Source organism: Genypterus blacodes, unplaced genomic scaffold (assembly GCF_046128005.1).
Source record: "Genypterus blacodes isolate CSIRO-AG114 ecotype Tasmania unplaced genomic scaffold, CSIRO-AGI_Gbla_v1 ptg000067l_1, whole genome shotgun sequence".
NCBI classification, from domain to species: Eukaryota; Metazoa; Chordata; class Actinopteri; order Ophidiiformes; family Ophidiidae; genus Genypterus; species Genypterus blacodes.
The window spans coordinates 11,134,899-11,157,105 of NW_027466879.1; the positions used below are offsets into that span (position 1 = coordinate 11,134,899).

Consider the following 22,207-nt stretch of genomic DNA (forward strand, 5'->3'; position numbering starts at 1 on the left):
TTTCTCCAACACTAATGTGGCTCACTTTTACTTCCACTCTTCGTCAGTGCACTCGCTCCCAATATGAGCTGATTTTTCACTTGCAATATTTAATTTATGGAGATAGATAGATACATACTTTATTCAACTCCTTGGGCATAATACAGAATTATTATTCATATTTATTTTGATATTATAGTTATTATCATTATCATTATCATTATCGTCATCATTATTATTATTATTATTATTATTATTATTATTACTGGTTGGGGTAGTAGTAGTAGTAGTAGTATTAGTATTAGTATTAGTATTAATATTATTAATTATATGTTGAGCCGGTTTGCCTCCACAGAAAACATCTCTTCCTCATTCTAACTGTTTATTCAATTTTTAATGTTGGGCTCCACAGAGCTGCAGGCAGAGATGAAGGATTCACACAAGATGACTTCAAAGAGAGGGAAGAGGCGTATGGAGACAAAGGCAGGATCACAGCAGGAGAGGTGGTGGGAGATACACGGAGCAGCCATTGCTACACAATGATAATGCTTGTGTCAAATCAAATCAAATCATTTTTATTTATGATGTACATTTAAAAACAGCCAGAGATTGCCCAACGTGCTGCACAAAGACAAAGATTCCTTGAAAGAAAACTCAATTTACAAAAGACTAATTAAGAATAAACTGCTAAAAACGTACTACATTATGTACATAAGGGCAAAACAGATCAGGGGTCTCGAATGCCAGAGAATAAAAGTGGGTTTTTAGCTTGGACCTAAGAGAATCGGCACAGGGGGCTGATCAGGTGGAGAGGTAGAGGGGCAGGGTGTTCCAAAGTCTAGGGGCCATGATTGAGAAAGGACAGTCACCTCAGAGTTTGAGATTGGGTCAGTAGAGGGAGGCCAGGATTGGAGTAACCTGGAGCCTGGCCCTGTCAGAAGCCTGGACCAGTTGCACCAGCTTAAATCTTTGAGAACAATTCAGTTATTACAGCAGCAATAAATAGTGTCTGCTGCCACCAACTGGCGGAGCTCTGGAATTACTCTTTCAACTGTCATTTGAATCTATTTATGTACTTTAAGAACTTGAACTTGAAAAGTCATTAAAATACTTTTGTTTTTGTCTTATGTCTGCTTGGTAATTTGTGGCGGCCCCTGTCACCAGTGTATGAATGGGTGAATGTGAGGTCATTGTTAAGCATTTTGAGATTTAGCATTTTGTATTGTTTTGTTCTACTTTTATAATAATTCCTCGTGCCTTCCAAGCCTGCGCTGGTATTGTTTGTGCATTTGGTCATTTCTTACAGCGTTACAACCATTTATATATTTAACATCAACGCAAAAGTGTTCATTCTCTTCAGAAGTTTGCGGTCAAATAGGCAGGTTTAGTCCATAGCTGAGATTGTCTTGTTTTTGTATTCACATTGAAATATATAACCACCACAAACAAACAATTTGCACAGTTCAAACGTATTTTGTGTGATGAAAAGTTAGTGCGTTTACCATCATATAAATCCAACGCCACTGAATACAGCTTTAATTTTGAAGTCCGTACTTCTGATGACCGGAAGTCGATGTTGGTAGTTGACTTCACTTTACTATTGACAGGACTAAACAAGCCCAGTCACATCATTCCGCCAGTGGCTTCTGTGTCAATATTTACAATACAACGCCTGGACTGGAGTGATTCGGTGAGTCTATTCGATACAAACAACGAAAGGGAAAGTTTCCAAACGATGACGTTTAGCTACTTTGGTCAATAATCAACCTTAGCTTCCCTAGCTCATGTTAGCTAGCGGCGTAGCACACTATAAACTTTAACTCTGCAGCCCCAACAAACACAACATAGCGGGAAAGTGTTAATGAAGTCAGACCGTGTTCGTGTCAGCTGCGGATAAATATTATGAATATTCAGTATAATTTATGAAGGTTACGTATGTATGGAGAAGGTGAGCTCAGTCTAGCTTAGGCAATTCCAGACGTATGAGTGACAGCTAACCTCAACATAGCGAACATGTATGAAATTTGCTTACGTATGTAACTGAACTGGGAATGACTTAATGATAAGATGCCAAGCAGAAGTTAGCTGCAGTTTGAGACATGGACAACGGGGTTGCTGCGTTTACAACAGGCTGAAGTTAGCAGTGCAGCCAGTTGAGCCATCGTTGTCAGTAACCTTGAATACGATATACGAATACAAATACGAATACAATCTGAACATTTGACCACATGTGATGTTTACAGACAGCACAGCCATGTGCAGCTGTGTGCGGAGCTCCAGGGCTCTGCTCCCCAGGGTGCTGCTGCCTCAGACAGGGTACAGAGGTGCCCGCAGTCTCTGGACGTCCCCCTTGTGCTTGGCTGTCAGTGGAGATCCCCAGCCGCTGCCACTGCCCAGCCAGGCTCGAGTGGTGATATGTGGAGGAGGTATAGTGGGCACATCAGTGGCCTACCACCTGGCCAAACTGGGCTGGACTGATATAGTGCTGTTGGAGCAAGGCAGGTGAGAAACATGTCTGGGATATGCTCGGAATGCTTGGGTCACGTAATAAAAGCTATTTGTATGCTCCTGTATGGCTGAAGCTCCTGTGTGCCACATCACTCTGCAGGTGGTGCACATCATCCTCTACTAACACTGTTTTTGTAAACAAATGTAATGGGAATCACTTTCACCTCATCCATGTGGTTCTTCTCTACCCTACACAGAATTATATCACAGACACACCCACTCTGACATCACCAACATCCACATGAACAGTAATACAAGTTGTGTGTTTATGTCTGAATATCTGTAGTTTGAGCCAAGACATGTATAAACTATTTGATGAACTGACAACATTCCCAACTGAGGCTTGTTGTGTGTATTGATCCCATTGCCATCAGGGTCCTCATGATGACCCACCTTAATGAGCTGGGTCCTCTGGATGGACCCGCCGCTGAGCTGGGACACTTTGGGAGATAATAGAGGATCAGTCAAGTGGATAATGTCATTGCATGTGAAGTGTCTTCTTCTGCCAACAGACTGGGTGCAGGCACAACCCGACTGTGTGCTGGCATTGTAAGCGTTGCCAAGCCCATCTCTATTGAGTGTCAGATGGCCAACTACTCCAACAGTCTCTACGAGCAGCTGGAGGAGGAGACAGGAGTCAAAACAGGTGAAGAAGACGTAAAAACAAAATTATACTAGGGGATTATTATTATTATGATTATTATTGTTGTTATATCTTAAAGAATTAAATGGCTATGGACCTTTACTTACCTGTTTTTCCTGCGAGTCGTGCTACTTCCCCTACAATTTGAATATAATCTCTATAATTTTGCCTTTAGTTTGTATTCAAGGTGCACAAGCCTCATCCATGCATGATGAGGCTTGTGAGGTTTGAGATCTATAATTGAACTGTGTGTGTGTGTGTGTGTGTGTGTGTGTGTGTGTGTGTGTGTGTGTGTGTGTGTGTGTGTGTGTGTGTGTGTTCTAGGTTATGTGAAGACGGGCTCTTTGTGTCTGGCCCAAAATCAGGATCGCTTCATCTCTCTTAAGCGCATGGCATCGCGGTTAAAGTAATACTTTTCTCCTACATTTCCCCTTTTATTTAATACTTTATCAGACATTGTTATACATTCAGTGGAGATCATTTTAACAGGCGACCTTTACCTGTACCTCCCTCGCTGCCTCCCCAGGGTCAAGGGAATCAGCTGTAACATCATCAAGCCAAAGGAGGTTGCCAAGCTCCACCCTCTGCTCAACATTCACGACCTGGTGGGGGCGCTCCACCTGCCTTCAGATGCTGTCGTGTCACCGCCTGATGTTAACCACGCTTTGGCTGTGGCTGCTGCTGGTCAAGGTAAAGAACTCATACTCATAAGTAGCCATTAATGGAAGAGTCACAGCAAACATGACAAACAATCTACCTTCGGTTCTTGTTTGCTGTTTTAAGTGTGTGTCTATAATGTTTCATTGTCATTTTCCCTCCTTCCTCCTCCCGCTCCTCCTGCTCCTCGTCCTTCTCATCCTATCCAGGTGTCCAGATCCTGGATCGAACCAGCGTCCAGCAGGTCCTGATACAAAAAGGTCAAGTAACGGCGGTGGAGACAGATCGCGGCTCCATTGAGTGCGAATATTTCGTCAACTGTGCTGGACAGGTGAACACAGATTCAGATCATTGCGTAATACACAGACAGACAGATATTATATGGTAGTTTGTTAAGTATATTAGTTAACACTTGATGGCGTAAGCTGGGACGGGACCAGGACAACCCTAACCAGACACTAGAGCTTAACTTAAACAAAGCTTAACTATAAGGAATGCAGCATGTAGGTTGAGCGCTTGTTCTGTCTCGTCTCCTCTGCAGTGGGCGTACGAGCTGGGCCAGGCCAGCGAGGTGAAGGTGTCCGTTCCTCTTCATGGCTGTGAACACTTCTACCTCCTAACCAAACCTCTCCAGCAGCCGCTCTCCCCCAACACTCCAGGTCTGAAACATCTGACACACAGGAAAGCCTCATCACAGCAGACACACCCTGACTTACCCCATTGACTCAAAATGACATAATATACCCATAATATTTTAGTTGTGGATTTGTTTTTTGCGCTGAAGTAAATGTGACATCATCAGAATGCAAAACAGCTGAAAATGAGGCTTGTCTGTAAAAAATAAGTAAAATTTTCCATTGCCCAACCGCCCTTAAACAAATGCAGGAGTAAGTGAGTTTACTCTAAAGTTATCTGTTGGTGTCTTATTTCTCATTATGATAATAGTAATGCTTATGCTGATGTCTGTTCCATGAGGTCGCAGGCTTCAAACTATTGGCCTAAATACTCAAACGGTCTAAATGAGCCTGTATTTCTTCCCTCAGTGGTGGTGGATTTGGACGGCAGGATATATGTGCGGCCGTGGCAGGGGGGCCTGCTGTCGGGGGGCTTCGAGAAGAACCCCAAGCCCATCTTCACCGAGGGCCGCAACCAGCTAGAGATCCAGAACATGCAGGAGGACTGGGACCACTTTGGTAATGTAGCTGTAACGTCCACAAGTGTCCCGTCGTCCTTTTATCTGCTCTGTCACTGTACGAGTAGAATCCCTGTGCACTTTTGTCTCCTGTCCAAGAGTTACACATTGAACACATTGGCCACATTGTGTGATTTAAGGGTTACATCATGCGGCTCTGGACTTTTCCCAAGTGCCTCTTAAAGTTGGTATGAAGGAGCAGGTTGTGGTGTTGTAGCGGGGCAGGGCTGTCTCTATTTTTAGGCCACGGTAAATGTCCTAACCTGGCCTTGAAATGGACTTGACCCAGTTAGAATGTGTTGCATAATTACATTAAAGTTGGGATGTTTTTTTTTTAATGGAGTTATGTTGAGGCTTGTGTGCTATTTGCAGTAATATGTTTTTGATTTAATATCTAAGGATGAAACCTTTGTGTTGTGTTCATTGGTGTCCAGTTCAGTTTGTAATTAGTTTGAATATTTGTTCTATGTTAGCTGATATTAAGTTACAGTACAACATCCAACATCCACAGAGTGCAAAGTGAACTTATTTGCAATTATTTAAGTTGATTTTATATATTCAAGGCCAGTTTTCTATCAAGCTGCAGGTTTTAGTTTAGCCTCTTAACTGAACGAATGCAAGCGATACTGTAAATTCTGTTCAGCTCAATCAGTCAGCTTAACACACACACTTCCTTAGCCTTGGCTTGATGTCACCTATAATCTGGGGCGTCTTGTGCAACGTGACATGGTGTCAAAGTGGTAAATCACCAGTCACCCCTGAACTGTAGCAGCCATGTCCAGGGTCAAACCCATTTGTCAAGTGTAGTTTTGCAGCAGTAACTCCTGTGTGTGTGTGTGTGTGTGTGTGTGTGTGTGTGTCACGCTACAAATCAGTATTAAAAGCCTCTAGTTTACAAATGATGTCTGATCTAGATCACCGACATAGTTTTTTAATCTAAGTTATACCATTATGGATTAGATTTGGCCTTCACATGTCAGTTCTGTATGTGCTTAGTACTTCCACACCTCAATAATAGATTGACTTATCCTGTGGATTCCCAAGTACACTCTGTGTGCTGCAACATATTTGTATCAAACTAAACTTATAACTTCTTCAGGTCGAGCCGCTTTTCAATATGTTAAACACAGGGATCCATACGAAGGCCAGTAGAGTCAGTCCAGTCCAGTCCAGTCCACAGTGTATATTCTACACCGAATGCCAGTGGGTCACATTTCACAAAGGGCTGTTTGTGGCACAACATGGGAAAAGGGCAGCGTTCTTGCAATGTAAGCAGCAGTAAAGCCTGGAGAGTCTCTCACAGAAGCAGGTGGTGGTAGAGATCTGAACATATCACATCGCTGTGTTATTTCTGTAAAGCGCAAAATAAGTAAGAAGCCATGTAGCGGCATTATTTTGTGACGAAATCATGGTGTCAAATGTTGAGAACTACTGGGTGAGAGAAGTGCAGGCACGAGTTTTAGCTCAGCAGTTGTCTTACTCCTCATGATGGAATTTGTTAAAACGCCTTGTCAGTGATTTTGTCAATAGGAACCCTGTTGTTGTCCTCTGCCTCCAGAACCAATGCTCAGTGCCCTGCTGAGGAGGATGCCGGGTCTGGATTCAGCTGAGATCCACCAGCTGGTCAACTGTCCAGAGTCCTTCACCCCTGATATGCGCTGTCTGATGGGGGAGACGCCGGGGGTCTCTGGGTACTTTGTTCTGGCTGGGATGAACTCCTCTGGCCTGTCCTTAGCTGGAGGAGCTGGCAAGTAAGAATCAGTGGAAGTGTTTGTGCTACAGAAACGATCTGGAGTATTATTTAAGAAGACAATCACCAAATACGTTTGAAGCCATCCAGTCCACACAAAATACACTATATTTGTTATCAAAAAAGTTAGCATTTTGCTGAATTTGGAGGATAAGGAACTACTTCTAGACTTGAGGTCAAAATGAAGGTCTCATTGAAATCATCTGTCTAGTTTTTGATGGACTGTGTTGTGTGCTGGGCTTTGTTGCTAGGTACCTGGCAGAGTGGATGACTTATGGCTACCCAACTGCCAACGTGTGGCCACTGGACATCAAACGCTTCGGCAACCTGCAAAGCAGCCGCACCTTCTTGCGCCACAGAGTCATGGAAGTCATGCGTAAGTAGAGAACGCTCTCCACAGTGTAGAAGAAATTAATAATTCCGTCCCCCACATTTGTTCTACCTGAACTTTTGCTCCCGTTATTATTTCTCTACTGTATGATAGATTATTGAACAGTTTGCATGTGCTTGCCTGTTTGTTCAGCCCTGCTGTACGAGCTCAAGGTCCCCCGCTGGGACTTTCAGACCGGGCGTCAGCTGAGAACCAGCCCGCTGTACGATCGTCTGGATACCCAGGGAGCGCGCTGGATGGAGAAGCACGGCTTTGAACGAGCCAAATACTTTATTCCTCCAGGGAAAGGTACAGATTACACAACGTTCCCTTCATCTCAAAGCCTTCACTGACCCTCCAAAAGATACATATTCTATTCTAAGTTCTTAACAAGACAAGACAGGATAGACAGATTGACTAACGCACCTTAGTGTTAGGTTGTCCACAGTGATCTATCAAAACCAATGCAATGAGTTCTACAATGAAGTAAATACAAAGAAATACTGACACTTCTACTGGTGTGTGTGTGTGTGTGTGTGTGTGTGTGTGTGTGTGTGTGTGTGTGTGTGTGTGTGTGTGTGTGTGTGTGTGTGTGTGTGTGTGTGTGTGTGTGTGTGTGTGTGTGTGTGTGTGTGTGTGTGTGTGTGTGTGTGTGTGTGTGTGTGTGTGTGTGTGTGTGTGTGTGTGTGTGTGTGTGTGTGTGTGCAGATCTGCTCTCTCTGGACCAGAGTAAGACCTTCTACAAGCCAGACTGGTTTGACATCGTTGGATCAGAGGTTAAATGCTGCAAAGAGGCCGTCTGTGTCATTGACATGTCCTCCTTCACCAAGTTCGAGCTGACTGTAAGTCATGACGCACCCTGTTACCAACCAATCATTCACAGTGCAGCATACATGACATTTGGACGGAGCAGAGTGATCCTTGTCTCTGACCCTGTTTTAGACCCTTTTTATGAGTTGTTATGACAGGAAAAGCACTGGTTGAACTGATAACATTATTTATTGCTCGTTCATTTAGGTGTAGTGATAAGCCACGACGCTGACACAAAATACCCCCTCTCCCTGGCACACCTCAATGGAAAGGCTATTATTAGTTACAACTTTTGGCGAGGCAACATGTCCAACCGTGTAGTTATGTCACTCGGTTGAACTGGGTTGTGCCTGCTCGATGTGTACATCTTAACGTGTACATCATTGTGTACTGTATGTGCACTATGAGCGTCGTTCACATTGTCACCACTCATAGATCCCATGCAGAGTGTAGCATTTGATGTTTGCAGCAGCTGTTCATCAAATAGTTTCATGAATACAAATGTTAAACTGCATCCTCTTGATTTATTTAGCCAAGATGTCTATTATTGAAGTGGGATGAAGTCGTTTTGAACCCATAGACCCATCTTATGACGCAGAAATGAGCCCAAAATAAATCTTATGTTTGCTTAATGACAGAATTATATTTAAGACCTAACATGCATGCTTTTATGGGTGCAAGGCAATAGAAGGCCCGTTCCTCTGGGGTCTGACCTGTGACCTTCTCACTGTGAGCATAATGTTATTCATAGCAGCAATGTGCCACTGTGTGTTAAGACACAAAAACGTTTGATACTGTGTCTTTTTGAACGGGTGAACTTCATACAAGTGATTTTAAAACCTCTATCTATCCTGATGTTGTAGTCAACGGGTGAGCAGTCCCTGGATCTGCTGCAGCATCTGTGCTCGAATGACGTGGAGGTTCCTGTAGGACACATTGTGCACACGGGCATGCTGAACGATAAGGGAGGCTACGAGAATGACTGCAGCGTCGTCCGCATCAGCAAGAACAGGTGGGAAACCCCCTCAGACTAAAGCTATAAGACCTAATACTATAGTGTGACGTGCAGTAGAGTGAGAGTTCACTGGCCAATCTCACTTGTAACTAACATTGACCCACAAATGTCACTTTTCTTTGTCCAGCTTCTTCATCGTCTCACCAACGGATCAGCAGGTCCACTGCTGGTCCTGGATCAAGAAACACATGCCCAACGACCCACAGCTCCACCTAGAGGATGTCAGCTGGAAGTACACAGGTAATCAACCAACCTTGCCTTAGGAGTGGTGTGGCGTATGAAACAATTCCACACATTGGTGAAGATTAACCCATCAGTCAGGAAAATTACCTAAAACGTCTTTGTTCTTTGGCTCCGGTCCTTTGCCCTCAGCTTTGAACCTGATTGGACCTCGTGCCATGGATGTTCTGGCTGAGCTTTCTTACGTTTCCATGACACCTGATCACTTCCCATCCATGTTTTGTAAGGTAGGAGACAAACACTCGTGTCAGTCATGTTAATAATATGGATAGCAGAGATAGTAGTCATGTATTTGAGACTGTGGATTCTTGCAGCATACATTTTGTTTGCAGCTGCAGTGGTTTACTGAGAGTAAACTTGATAGAGTAGACTTCACTACTATCTGTTCTTTGTTGTACTCTTCACAACTGACAGTGTGTGTTCCTGCATGTTCACAGGAAATGAGTGTGGGCTACGCCAATGGGATCAGAGTGATGAGTATGACTCACACAGGGGAACCAGGCTTTATGCTCTACATCCCTATAGAGGTACAACACATACACACACTCATACCTACACACACACACACACACACACACACACACACATGCAAGCCTCTTACGGTCTAACTAACATGACGTGTCTCTGCTCCCCCAGTACGCTCTGCATGTTTACAATGAAGTGATGTCAGTGGGGCAGAAGTACGGCATTCGCAACGCAGGATACTACGCTCTGAGAAGCCTCCGGATAGAGAAGTTCTTCGCCTTCTGGGGTCAGGACCTTGACGCCTTCACCACCCCGCTGGAGTGCGGACGGGAGTTCAGGGTTAAATTCGACCAGGTGTGTAACTTCAAGAAAGCTGTTGCTATGGTGTCCAGCAAATCCTCTTGTTACTTCACTAACACAGCAGGAACGATCTGTTTAATCCTGCCTGGAGGATTTCTGCATTTAATTAAAATCTTAAAGACAGTTTTTATTATTTATGATCTCAAATGTAAATGCTGAGCTCAGATATTTGTTGACTTTGGCAAACCTGTTTTAAGCAAACTGAAATGTTGAAGGTTTTACTTCTACTACTTCTCTCTACTACTAAGCCTTTTAACAACATGTGTTTCTCGTCTTTCCTCCATCAGGACTCAGATTTCATTGGTCGTGCGGCGTTGCTGCAGCAGCGTCAGGACGGCGTGCCTCGTCGCTTCGTCATGCTGGTTCTGGACGATCATGACACCGAGCTGGACCTGTGGCCGTGGTGGGGGGAGCCAATCTACCGTAACGGCCAGCTCGCCGGCACAACCACCAGTAGCGCCTACAGCTACACCCTCGAACGCCACGTCTGCCTGGGCTTCGTATCTCCACCACTGAGCCCCGAGGGACTCCCGACTCCCATCACCCCGGACTTCATCAACCGCGGGGACTACGAGGTGGACATTGCCGGCCAGCGCTACCCAGCCAAAGCCAAACTCTACCCCTTCAGCTCCCTCTTCGCCCAGCAGAAACGCCGCAAGGAAGATCTGGAGCTCAGCAACCTCCAGGGCAAGTGATGAGGAGGAAAACGAGGGTTCCCGTCAATCTCCTCCAGCTCCACCAAATCCACTCCTGCATTTACCACACCTCCTCTCCTCCGCTCCACTCCTGTAGCTGGATGCAGCGCCACTCTCTTTGTTCTAGGCCCCGCACGGAGGCCTGAACGCACTCCACGTCCCTCAATCATTTAACGACCACGCTGCATCTCCCCTAATGTAAAGTGCAATATGCAAAACACACCAAATGCCGAGTCATGCCGTGTCATCACGTGTCGGCAGCTCTTTGTTTCAGCCCCGCACAGTCACGCTGGCTGAGGCGCTGAGAAAAAGGATTAAGTGCCTTCATCAAGGGCACATCAACAGAAGCTGTTGAGGACTCTTGGGCGTCCCCACATTGAAGAGATTTCAAATGACAAATCTTCTCCAACAGGATTCTAAGAATTTGGAAAATGTCTGGTTTCATCCAAGACATTGAAAAAAAGTTAGAAACTGCAGTCCGGAAGAAGAAATGTTCTTCATTGTTAATTGTTATTCAACCTTTGTGCTTTATTCTTACAAGTCAGTGATGTCTCCCGTCTTTCCCCAGGATGTTCTAACATCGACGTTCAGCTGTTCTGGTGTCGTTAGTTGTGTGTGTGTGTGTGTGTGTGTGTGGGGGTGGGATGCTTGTGTTAATGTATTTAATATAATCTTACCCATTATTTATGTCTGTGGTGGTTGTGAACGTGGTTGTGAAGGCCGTAGCTGAGCCCGTGACCCTGGGTTCATCTGTTGGGAGTTCCTGATATCTTACATTAGTGCTGTTGAATTGAAGCCTGACCCAGAGTTTAGACGTTCAAACAAACCGATGTATTTTTGTATAGCTAGTGTGTAAAAAAACAAAAAAAATCTCTATCTTATTTTCAGTGCTGCAAATGTGTAAATAAGAGCTTTATCTTATATTAGCTGCGTCGGTCCTGTAGATATTCTGATTAATCTCTATCTCGCGGTTAACATCATAGTCAGGGTCAAGCGTTGTCGCATTACAATGAAGTACATGAATCGGCTTTTATCATTTTAATTGCATTTGAAATGACTCCCGGAGCAATTTCACTGACAGCCTGGTGGACGGGTGAATTATGAATATAAAGAGGATGGAAAGACTAATGCTGATGACAAATATGCAGAATAGAGACGCTAAGATTGAAGCCACAAGCTTTGATCCAAATGTAAACAAAAGGGGGTCGGGCTCATACCAAACGTCAACACACACACACACACACACACAATCGCTGTGATGCTGGTAAATGTACGTTTACATCAGTCGGTGAAATTCTCCGACTGTCTATGTTGAACTCTGACCCCCCCACGGTTCACTGCATGGGTACTGCACTACTTCTACTCTATGTCTCCATTTCCTACTGTTTAGCTTCTACATGTATACACTATACTCACCTTTTCCTGCTATGTACCGTAAGGGGATAGATGTATTTTTCAGTGATCCTGATGTTGCTTTTAAAGGGCTAATCTTTCTGAGTGAATGTGTTTATGTTGAAGTTCAGTTGACATTTCAATGAAGCGCTCACATGCGAGGGGTTTAGTAGTGAATCCACTTTGCACTCTGTCTTTCAGTCAGTCTGGATTCATTCAGTCACTCGCTCACTCCCTAGCTGAGGCCTGAACCTCTGTACTGTGAGAAACTACAAGTGTAAACAATGACACTCCCATCCGGCCTGGCGTTAAAACAGATTTCAGGCTAAGAGCTCAGCAGCTTCCATCTTGTTTCTTCATGTCAGAGTAAAACACTCCTTTCAGAACATTAGAGCGGTCAATGGTGATTTACAGCGTATGAACTTTCTGACCACATAAGCACCTTTATGATCAAAGGGATACGACTCCATTAATCACCCCCCCGTGTAACGTTTGCACTGAAGGAGGTCGGCCCTGTTTTGTAACCCTTTAATCGTCGCAGGGGTTCCTCGGATGCTGATCAGACTATCGAAGGGATTCGGGATGACATTGTGAGGGATTCTTGGTTTATCAAATGTACAGAAAACTAATGTACAGCACTTTGTTATGGCAGAGAAGCTTTAGTTTGAAACTGTAAATTGAATGGTTGATAAAAAAATGTAAAGAGCTAAAGGTCTGGAAAATGTTGGCGATAGATCTGTGGCATGATTAGTGCACGTCTTTGTTTTGAGTTAACTCCTCATGTTGTACTTGGCTGTAAATGCCAGCTTGTTCCCTCCATACTTTATGTATTTATACGCTGTAAAGACAGATGTATGGCTGTCTGGTGTACTTTAAGTAAATATATATAAAGACAATTTTGTTTGGACAAAACACGGTTGCAATGGCTTCATCTCTTCATTTGCAGTATTTGTTATGTGTCCCTGATGGTGCCATGGTTACAGGCTCCATTCCCCTGGTGACCACCTGCACTCTTCATTAGATTAGATAAGTGTGAGGTTTTGTGCTAATTTCCCTTCATAAATTTGCAGGTCCCTGTGAACTTCAATCTATTAAATAATCAGACTCAAATCAAAGCCAGCTAAATTATACAACAAAACACTTTATTAGCACATTACAACATAATTTCCTCTGGTTGCACTGTAGTTTGGTCAAATCCTTCTGGCTTTACGTGGGCGGCAACCGTTGTGTGGCACAGGGGTGTTGTCAGTGATGGAGACCACCTCCAGGCCCCCCATGGTCAAACCTTTGATGGCCGACTACACAACAGACACAAATATATGCATTAACGCTGCGAACGTGGGAGGATCAAAATGAAACATATGGTGGCATTTTAAAGACAAAGGTGTGAATGCGGTCGTGGTATCGTCCAAATCGATCAACAGAAATGGGAAACTGTTAAGTAGCTTCTTGTACTCGCCTGACGTCCGGGACCGAGACCTTTGATCACAACGCGGACGTACGCCACCCCCTTCGCTGTGGCTTTCTGTTCAGACGAGGAGAAACACACCGACGTCTCACACATGCAGGGACATTTTACAAAAATACATAATAACAACACATATAATGCCAAACAGAGCGAGAAAGTGAAGATGTATAATCATGAATAACTTCTACTTATTGTATATTTATTTGTGGTTTGTCTGACCAATTTCACAAGACTTGATAGAGACACAGGGCTTTCCAGTATCAAAAATATTGTCGCCTCGAATCAAAATTGCCACTTTGCCAATTGGAGGCTTAAACTCTTTGAATCTGGTCACTGCACATTAAGGTGTAATGTATATAAAGTAGGAACATATGGCATTTACATCACCTTCATTTAATGTCAAGAAAACAGCAATAAAGCTTTTTACCAGGCAGGAAACCACCTGGGTGTTCAAAACAAATGTTGGACAAACACAACGCTAAACAGCAACGAGGAAGTTTGGAATAACCTCAACCCTCCTCTGTGATGAGACGTGGCTATCGCACAAAGATAAAACGTTTCATTTCCCCCGGCGTGTTCGCGACAAAGCAGAGCACCGCGGCCGACCCGAGCCGTTTTAAACTGCAGCCTCCATAAATCAGTAGAGCCTAAACAAGCACCTAACGCTAACTGCTCCACTTTGTCCCAGAGTCCTCAGAGAGGGACGTTTATTTACAAATGAGCCTCTAATTGAATATTCATGGTTAGATGATGTTACACAGAGGGAAGAGGCAGCAGCAGCAACCTGCAGTCACTTTATTTTAATTAAGAACTTTACATAAAAGAACTGCAGGGATAAGAAAGGTCGGGGTAGTTAACGCAAACCCTTAACACAAACACACACCTACCTGAACTCTCAGTGTTCATCAGAGTGTATGCAGTGTGGTGGTGACGTTACCGTGGCAGCAGAGATGCCTGCAGTCTGAGCGGCGATGGGCGTCGACTTCTTGCTGTTTTTGAAGCCTTCTATTCCGCAGGACGTCCGGACCATCGGCTGGCCTTCGCTGTCTGTCAGCTGGATGTGTGTGCTGGGACGAGATGGGATGGGAGGGGACAGGGTGAGAGGACATTTTTCCATGTACAGTACATTATTGGAGGGAATGAAGTAAATAAACACTTCATCAACATTATTAAAGCTTCTGTCACCAGCAAACACATTTACAGAACATAGAACAGAACATATGGACACTTTCACAGTCACATAACAACATACTGTGAATGAACATTAAGCAAATAGCAAATCAACACCTTCACTTTCCATGGAAACGGGATTTGATGTTGCTAAGCACCAGTTTCTCCTGATCATCCCAGAATGCAGCGCTTAGATTTGAGTTTAGTTTGAAACCCCTTGGTCATGTTTCCAGCCTGAGCTTACTTGTTGTATGTGGCCTTGATGTGAGCGATGGGGAGCTCCTCAAACTTCTTACCCGCCCACCTGAGCGCACAGTCCTGACCAGGAGGGGGGGGCAGGTGGCTGCATGAGGGAAAGGAGACGGGATGAGACTAATGCAGATTCATTCAGTCAGAGGAGGGAGTGATTGGCTGCGTGTGTGTGTGTGTGAGTGAGAGTGTGTGAGCCATTGAGTGTGTGAGTGAGTGAGTGTGAGAGAGAGAAAGAAAAAGAGTGCGTGTGTGAGTGTAAGAAAAATTGTTTTTTAATGCAGATTCATTCAGTCAGAGGAGTGAGTGATTGGCTGTGAGTGTGTGTGTGTGAGAGTGTGTGAGCCAGTGAGTGTGTGAGTGTGTGAATGGGGGGGGGGGGGGGGGAGGAAGAAAGAGAGAGAGAGAGAGAGAGAGAGAGAGAGAGAGAGAGAGAGAGTGAGGGACAGCGAGCGAGTGTGAGAAAAAGAGTGAGTGAGTGAGCGAGAGAAAAAGAGTGAGTGAGTGAGTGTAAGAAAAAGAGTGAGTGAGTGAGTGTGTCTGACCTGAAGTCTTGGGAGGTAACGTTGGAATCAGTGCTGGATGCTGCACTTTCCTCCAGTCTGACAGCGCTGGAACATAAAGCCCTCTGCAACCCACTACACACACACAAACAATGACAACACGTCCAAAAAACGCAATGCAACTGAAAACATTCAATTCTTCCTTTATCTGTTCGATGTGACATCAAATCACGAACATTGCACTACACACAATCATCGGAACTAGCCACCGCTAGCTAGAATCGATGCTAACATTCCCGATAAAACACTTACTAAGAGTGTTCTGCGTTCCGAGAGACAGCCAGCTGTCGACATACTTTACCGACAGAACCAAATAATGCACATTTGAATGTATACATGTTTTGGAAGTTTAGTTAACAAGCTGGCATTAAGACACACACAACAAGCGTGACATTGAAGCACTGCTAACCCCGACCGCTCCAGTCACGTCTTTAATTTTGGGGGTAGCGGAATGAAAATACAATTTTTCTCTTGCATATTTAACATGTATTTGAAATGTATTATGCACATTTCAAATCCATGCTGAATTTATACTGCATTAACTGTATGTATGTTCAGGAATACAACACGTACTGTGCTAAAATGATTTGAATTAAATCCATCACCCCCCGCTTACATGAAAGTGGACTGCTCTATTTTCTGCACAGCATGCTGGGAACGGTACAGTAGAATGCTGCATTCAAAGGCCTCGTAAACCCCACAATCTTTAAATTGTCAACACTGTTTTGTGGTCCTGGGTGTATTAAGATAGATTCCTTCTACGTTGGATGAATAGAAATAGAGATCCAATGACTTGTAATTAGAATCGTTGTTCTTAGTTTATTTAAGTGGTGAAAATTCCCCCCATTTGTTTTGATTTATATTACATTGCAACTATCAACTCGTTTCTTTGTCATTTCCATACAAATTATATTTAATAAAATACAAGTGGTAATCAACAACCCTATTGATTTGGTTTCAGTAGTGATTAAAACGCTTGACGTTGTCCCTTGAAGGACAAACTGAAGCAATATTATACAGAGGCACATAGCGTTACGACTTTTCGCAGTGAACGACAACGCATCATACAAAGATGGCTGCCCCCTGTAGCAGGATGGCGAGTCAGCGTCTTGTACAGTTTCTCTGTAGTTTCGGTACCGGGGGGCTTCGTCACATTTCCAGTAACTGTGCTCGTCGTGCAGCCGCGCAGAGTCTTAATGTGGAGGACAGAGCGGCGTCTCCCTGGACTCTGACGGCAGCGGTGTGTGTTCAGAGGCTGCCGGTCATCTCAGCGGAGTGCAGCCCGCTGGAGGAGCAGTTCACCCGGCTGCTGCGACAGGTGAGACAGACAGAGAGAGAGAGGGAGTGTGTGTGTGTGTGTGTGTGTGTGTGTGTGTGTGTGTGTGTGTGTGTGAGTGTGCGCGCGCGCGTGTGTCTGTGAGTGAGTGTGTGTCTGTGAGTGTGTGTGACAGAGAGTGTGTGTGTGTGTGTGAGAGTGAGACAGTGTTAGTGTGTGTGTGCTTGTGTGTGTCAGCTGTAGATCAAAGACACACTTTTTAATAATCCTGTTTAATGTCAAGATAACTGAGCAGCTTTGGTTTATTATTTATTCTCCATCAGAGTTATAATCACATTTCTTTCCTCCATACTGAGATATTTAAACACTTAATAAGCACCGAAGTCTCTCTCTCTCTCTCTCTCTCTCTCTCTCTCTCTCTCTCTCTCTCTCTCTCTCTCTCTCTCCCCCCCCTGCTCTTACTGATGAAATTGCTTTGTACTCGTGCCTGCCAAAGAAAACATTGGTCAGTGCCGTTATGAATAGTTTGAGACTTGGTGTGACGCCCGCGGCTCTAAATCCCAGACACTTCATCAAAAAGCAGCGTAACGCAAACAGGAAAGTCCAAAATCTTTCGCAATTATGATTTTTAATCAGCGCTGAAGTAATTTATGATGATCCTGACATTCATTTGGCCGTATTGCTCTGTGTTGCTCCTGCAGACTTTCTGCAGCCATTGACCTTCTGTCGTTTGGCCCACTATGATATTAGCTGCGGTGTAGAATAATGTTCCACTATAGAGAGATTTGATTTAGATGGCAGACATATTGAGGATTATATGAGCAGATGACATATTGGACAGTAAATGGAAATGTGGCCGGTGTGTGTGTTTTAAATTTTTTTTAACTCTGCCGGGATTTCCAGATGGAACTGGAGAAAAGTTTGCTGTCCGACCACGAGCTGCGGCTGCTGGAGGACGCCGACCGCTTGAGCCGCAAGCAGGCGGGCGACTACGACTCGGACGACGAGCAGGAGCACGCGGACGACATCGTCCTGGCTCAGGACCTGGAGGACTCCTGGGAGCAGAGGATGAAGACGTTCCTGCCGGCGCCCAGAGTCAGAGGTGAGATGATGGTGTAGATTGGTTTAACAGTGCACACAGTTTTATCTATAAAAGCTATGCAGCCAAATGTAAATTGAGGAGAACAGACTTGTTTTATTTATCTTGGCTGCAGGATTTCCTCATTGTGTGTGTGTGTGTGTGTGTGTGTGTGTGTGTGTGTGTGTGTGTGTGTGTGTGTGTGTGTGTGTGTGTGTGTGTGTGTGTGTGTGTGTGTGTGTGTGTGTGTGTGTGTGTGTGTGTGTGTGTGTCCTGCTGATGCTGTTGTCTCTGTCCATCAGATGACCTGGAGAAGGACGTGACCTCGGCCCAGCGCTGCCTGGCCGACTCACTGGTCCTTCTAGCCCAGCAGCAGGTCGGCGATGCCAAACTGTGGCTGCTGCCTCAGACGCAGTGGCAAGAAGTCGAAACTCTGCGGCAGACGGCTGAGAGAGCGATCGCCACCCTCCCAGGTACACAACACACTCCAGGACACACTCCAGGGTTCTTAGATTTTACACCAAAATCACCTAAACATTCATTAAACCTTCCCTGGGATCACCACCGTTGCCCTACTGTCACTTATTCAGCTCTAATAAAGACAGTAGACTGATCCAATATTAAATGATATTGATTACATTCTGTAGGTGTGTATGGCAAACCTCACCTGCATCGTGTCCCTGTTAACACACAGATGACAGTAATCCATTCTGCCTTTTGTAATGATCAAAACTTGCCATTGAGGTGCGTTTACTATCAGTTATGAATTCCCCCCCCCTCGCTTTGTGAGATTATAAGCGCTATCTGTATCCATAACACCGGCTGCTACAGGTTCTTCATCACGCTCCATTTGCCGTTTTTTAATCTGAGGCGTAATCTTTGCTGCTGTAACGACCCAATTTCACCGCCAGGATCATTACAGTTTGATGTGATCTTATCTAGAATGGCTTTATTGTGCTTCAGATACATTCATCTTTATACTATAATCTCCAACAAGCGGCTCAAACCTCTTAAAACCTCTCAGACAAAGCAATTTTCCCCAAGATGTATCCACTTGAGTCGCTGTCATCAGAGGTGGAAGACGCCCTAGTTCATCTATCAGCGGGATGACAAGCATAAAATGATGTTTGATTATGAGGTTTTACCTTAGTTCACTCTTACTTTGCTGTCTGTTTATGGACGATCACATTTCTCTGTTGAACTGAGCAGAGCCGTGTAAGAGTGTCTGGTGCTGAGATTCAGGGATATGAAGCATTAGCAGTGACATATTGAGCATCTATACACATTAGAGAGTAACGCAGCACAAAGAAAACACAGCTGCTGCACCTGCTACCTATGAAATGTAGCAACATGTGCATTTTCGCTCATCCGCCGCAATAACGCTATCGCTTTGCTCGCCGCCGCAGCTGGTTTGGAGGCGTCCATCCTCGGCAACGCCCCCTGCGGCGTCTACAAGTACAAGCTGCCCAAAGCTGTCCGGACAGAGAGCTCCGTCGGCACCAAGGTCTTCTTCTTCAAGGCCCTTCTGTCAGGCGGCGGCCCTCCTTCCGTCGCCCCGGACGCTACGTTGATGTGGGCAAAGAAAAGTGAACTGCGGCACTACCTGAAGCCGGCGTACCTGATGAAGGTCAACCGCTTCATCCTGGGCCCGTGATGGATCAACACAGACAGGGGACACTTAGCAGTTAGAGAAGTTAAGAAGGTGTATCTGTCTTGTCTGTCTTGTAAAATGTTGCCGATTCATTCAATATGATGTACTTGCATTTAATTGTATAAACTAAATGGTATAAATAAATTGTTTTACATACATTTGTGCTTAAAAGCCTTCATTTGCCATATCTATATCTACTCCCTTACCAACACATGACCATTTGTACATACATGACCATTATCCTTGTACAGAACATATTTTGAAGTACTTTTTTAGTAGTATCTTGTAGTTGTTTTTGAGCTGTAAATGGGCACAAAGGGGAACCATGGGCTGAGCACCAAACGCTGCTGTTGCTGCCATTTTGTTCACTTGATGCTGAACTGCGTGGGCCTGCTGAAGATGAACTTTTGAGCCTCAGCAGGCGCGTGACCGCTGTCCGCCACTAGATGGCAGTATTGATGCATCAGACACCACAGCTGGGCTCTGTAGTTACACTTGTTACACTGTGGCCTTAGAGAGAGGGAGGGAGTTGTGTGTGTGTGTGTGTGTCTGTGGAGGCTTCCTTTTACCCAACCTGGCTTCCTCTTACTCATGCAGCAAATATCCATCATCATACCTGGCTAATGTTCCTCTGGAATAGCTTCGATAATTCTTGGGTAAGAGCATTCCGATGTTCCCGATCCATTCTCTGGCTGGGATCATCCTGTTCTTTCTATTTATGTCTGTAGGGACACAGAGTTATTTAATGTTGAAGACAAGTCATTATGTTTTCCATCTTTATATGCAGGTTTTGCTGAAAGTACATAGTGGAGACAATGCACGGATGGCTCAGGAGATTAGCTGAGTGAAACGCAGACGTATCGCCTGTGACGGCGTGATAAATGAAGGTCGGATCAATCTGATGAAGCCTTTTCCAACTGTCAGACCATGGGTTTATACACCTAACCAGGCTTTACATGTCTGCTGGGCTTCCTGCTGTGCTGACATCAAACCAATGGTGGTGCAAGTGCAAAAATGGTGCAACCTGCTTTCTGCTCTCCACTCTTGAGAGCATCTTCAAAGAGTGTGTGCAGAGAGAACCTTCAGAGGTGGAGTAGTGGATTTCTTACCAGACACTTGATGGTCTGAATCCTAAGAAGCAGGAGGTCCAAAGTGACTGATGACACATAATCATCCAGACAGACCAGTGGCAAAGTGCATTTGAGCAAGGCACTCAACCTCCACTCGCTTTGATGGAACTGCACATGTATTTTTATAAGAGTGTGTATCTTTACAACCATTGACACACCTTTCTAAAGCAATAACACATCACAGTAGGTATCCTGATCGATGAAAATAATGGACGAGCTGGAGCTGCAGGGAGAAAGGCAGGAACCTTTTCGTGAACTTCTGGAGGATGGGCGCTCCAACCGCCCAGGATCTGATGGGTGGAGCTTCCATGCCCAAACAGCTCTGACTGATTGTACAGGAGTTTCCCCTCAGGCAAAGGGGGCGAAGGGTTAGCAATTTTTCCATCCTCTACCTGCTGCAAAACCAGGACCACATACCATTAGAGAGCGAGAGCATCAGGAGAGATCCTGCAAAGGGTCAAATGAATCCAGAGGGATGAAGACGCTGAGATGTTTCATATCATGCCAGGCAGCTCAACTCCGGCCTCATTTTCACCTTTAGACTTTCAGCTGACTTTTTTTTAACCTTCGGCTTGTGATCCATCTTGTGAAGTTCAGCGTTCGGAGCGGCACCGTGACGTCGCCTATAGGTGCGGGGCTCAGCTCTATTGGGACGACCTCATGCTAATAATAGCGCGCGCACACACACACACACACACACACACACACACACACACACACACACACACTTGGACGAGTCACAAGCAAATACAACACCTCCGCTTCAACGACACAGTGAAGGCGATGGATGGGATTTACTTCTACTACGCTGATTAAAAAGTCAGTATTCCAATTAGAGGCTGTGTGAAAGAGGTTTTTAGATATTTAGATATGTTGGTTATTGCCTTAATGCAAAACATGGATCATCCTCCAGCAGAATATTGCCTTGTTATCTCTTTAATTAACCCCCGAAGCGCCGAGAAATCACTTCTCGTTCGTTCTGCCGGGCCTGATTCTGATTCTGCCACTCAGCGTTTCAATGAATACATCGACCGTTATCCAGGAAAGTCGCAGTCATAAATCTGGAACATTCACAGCAACAGCTTTTTCAGTACATACTTGATTTAGCAGGCAGAAGAAGAAAAAAAAAAAACACCCAGAAAATAGTATATTTGAGTGTTTTCGTGCTTTCGCTTCAAATCCAACCGTCATTGGTGGGGGTATAGATGTCTATCAGCTTGGTTTCCTCAGGGCAAAGTGGTCCTTGAGGGGGAGACAGTTTGCATAGGCAGGGAAGCAGCAATCAGCCCTTCTTATCTCTCGCCTTTGTCCCCATTCTACCGCTTCACTCAGTGGGCATTCTGGAGTTCTCCTTAATATCGCCCCTTTTCTGTTTATAGCAACCATTTCGATTTGAGCGACTTCTTCTTCTCAGCGAAACCCTTCACGCCACAATCCTTTTATGAACAACTTGTGAACTTTTACAACCACACACACCTGACATTTACTAACGTTTAGAATTCATGACCCGTTTATAGGAGACTTCCTGTTTGGCTGTGCTTATTAT

The 22,207-nt window shown here is 44.8% G+C and overlaps 3 protein-coding genes across 3 annotated transcripts; 2 read left to right on the forward strand and 1 right to left on the reverse strand.

Annotated features, from left to right (window-relative positions):
• Nucleotides 1–1,557: 1,557 nt before the first annotated feature.
• On the forward strand, nucleotides 1,558–12,523 carry pdpr (pyruvate dehydrogenase phosphatase regulatory subunit). Its single transcript, XM_076155979.1, has 18 exons — nucleotides 1,558–1,669; nucleotides 2,223–2,481; nucleotides 3,000–3,133; nucleotides 3,455–3,536; nucleotides 3,657–3,820; nucleotides 3,997–4,118; nucleotides 4,329–4,446; nucleotides 4,831–4,980; nucleotides 6,538–6,730; nucleotides 6,981–7,105; nucleotides 7,253–7,408; nucleotides 7,808–7,941; nucleotides 8,773–8,921; nucleotides 9,052–9,164; nucleotides 9,297–9,391; nucleotides 9,602–9,691; nucleotides 9,801–9,983; nucleotides 10,277–12,523. Exons 2-18 carry the CDS (start codon nucleotides 2,234–2,236, stop codon nucleotides 10,682–10,684), a joined length of 2,664 nt encoding a protein of 887 aa, XP_076012094.1. The 5' UTR covers nucleotides 1,558–1,669; nucleotides 2,223–2,233; the 3' UTR covers nucleotides 10,685–12,523.
• A 674-nt stretch (nucleotides 12,524–13,197) lies between these two features.
• mrps11 (mitochondrial ribosomal protein S11) lies at nucleotides 13,198–15,948 on the reverse strand. Its single transcript, XM_076155849.1, has 6 exons — nucleotides 15,779–15,948; nucleotides 15,509–15,601; nucleotides 14,959–15,057; nucleotides 14,482–14,611; nucleotides 13,536–13,601; nucleotides 13,198–13,374 (listed from the first exon to the last, which is right to left on the reverse strand). The coding sequence occupies exons 1-6, from the start codon at nucleotides 15,862–15,864 to the stop codon at nucleotides 13,267–13,269; spliced, it is 582 nt and encodes a 193-aa protein (XP_076011964.1). The 5' UTR covers nucleotides 15,865–15,948; the 3' UTR covers nucleotides 13,198–13,266.
• Nucleotides 15,949–16,575: 627 nt separating this feature from the next.
• mrpl46 (mitochondrial ribosomal protein L46) lies at nucleotides 16,576–19,687 on the forward strand. Its single transcript, XM_076155306.1, has 4 exons — nucleotides 16,576–16,844; nucleotides 17,706–17,904; nucleotides 18,183–18,353; nucleotides 19,287–19,687. The coding sequence occupies exons 1-4, from the start codon at nucleotides 16,599–16,601 to the stop codon at nucleotides 19,532–19,534; spliced, it is 864 nt and encodes a 287-aa protein (XP_076011421.1). The 5' UTR covers nucleotides 16,576–16,598; the 3' UTR covers nucleotides 19,535–19,687.
• Nucleotides 19,688–22,207: the final 2,520 nt, after the last annotated feature.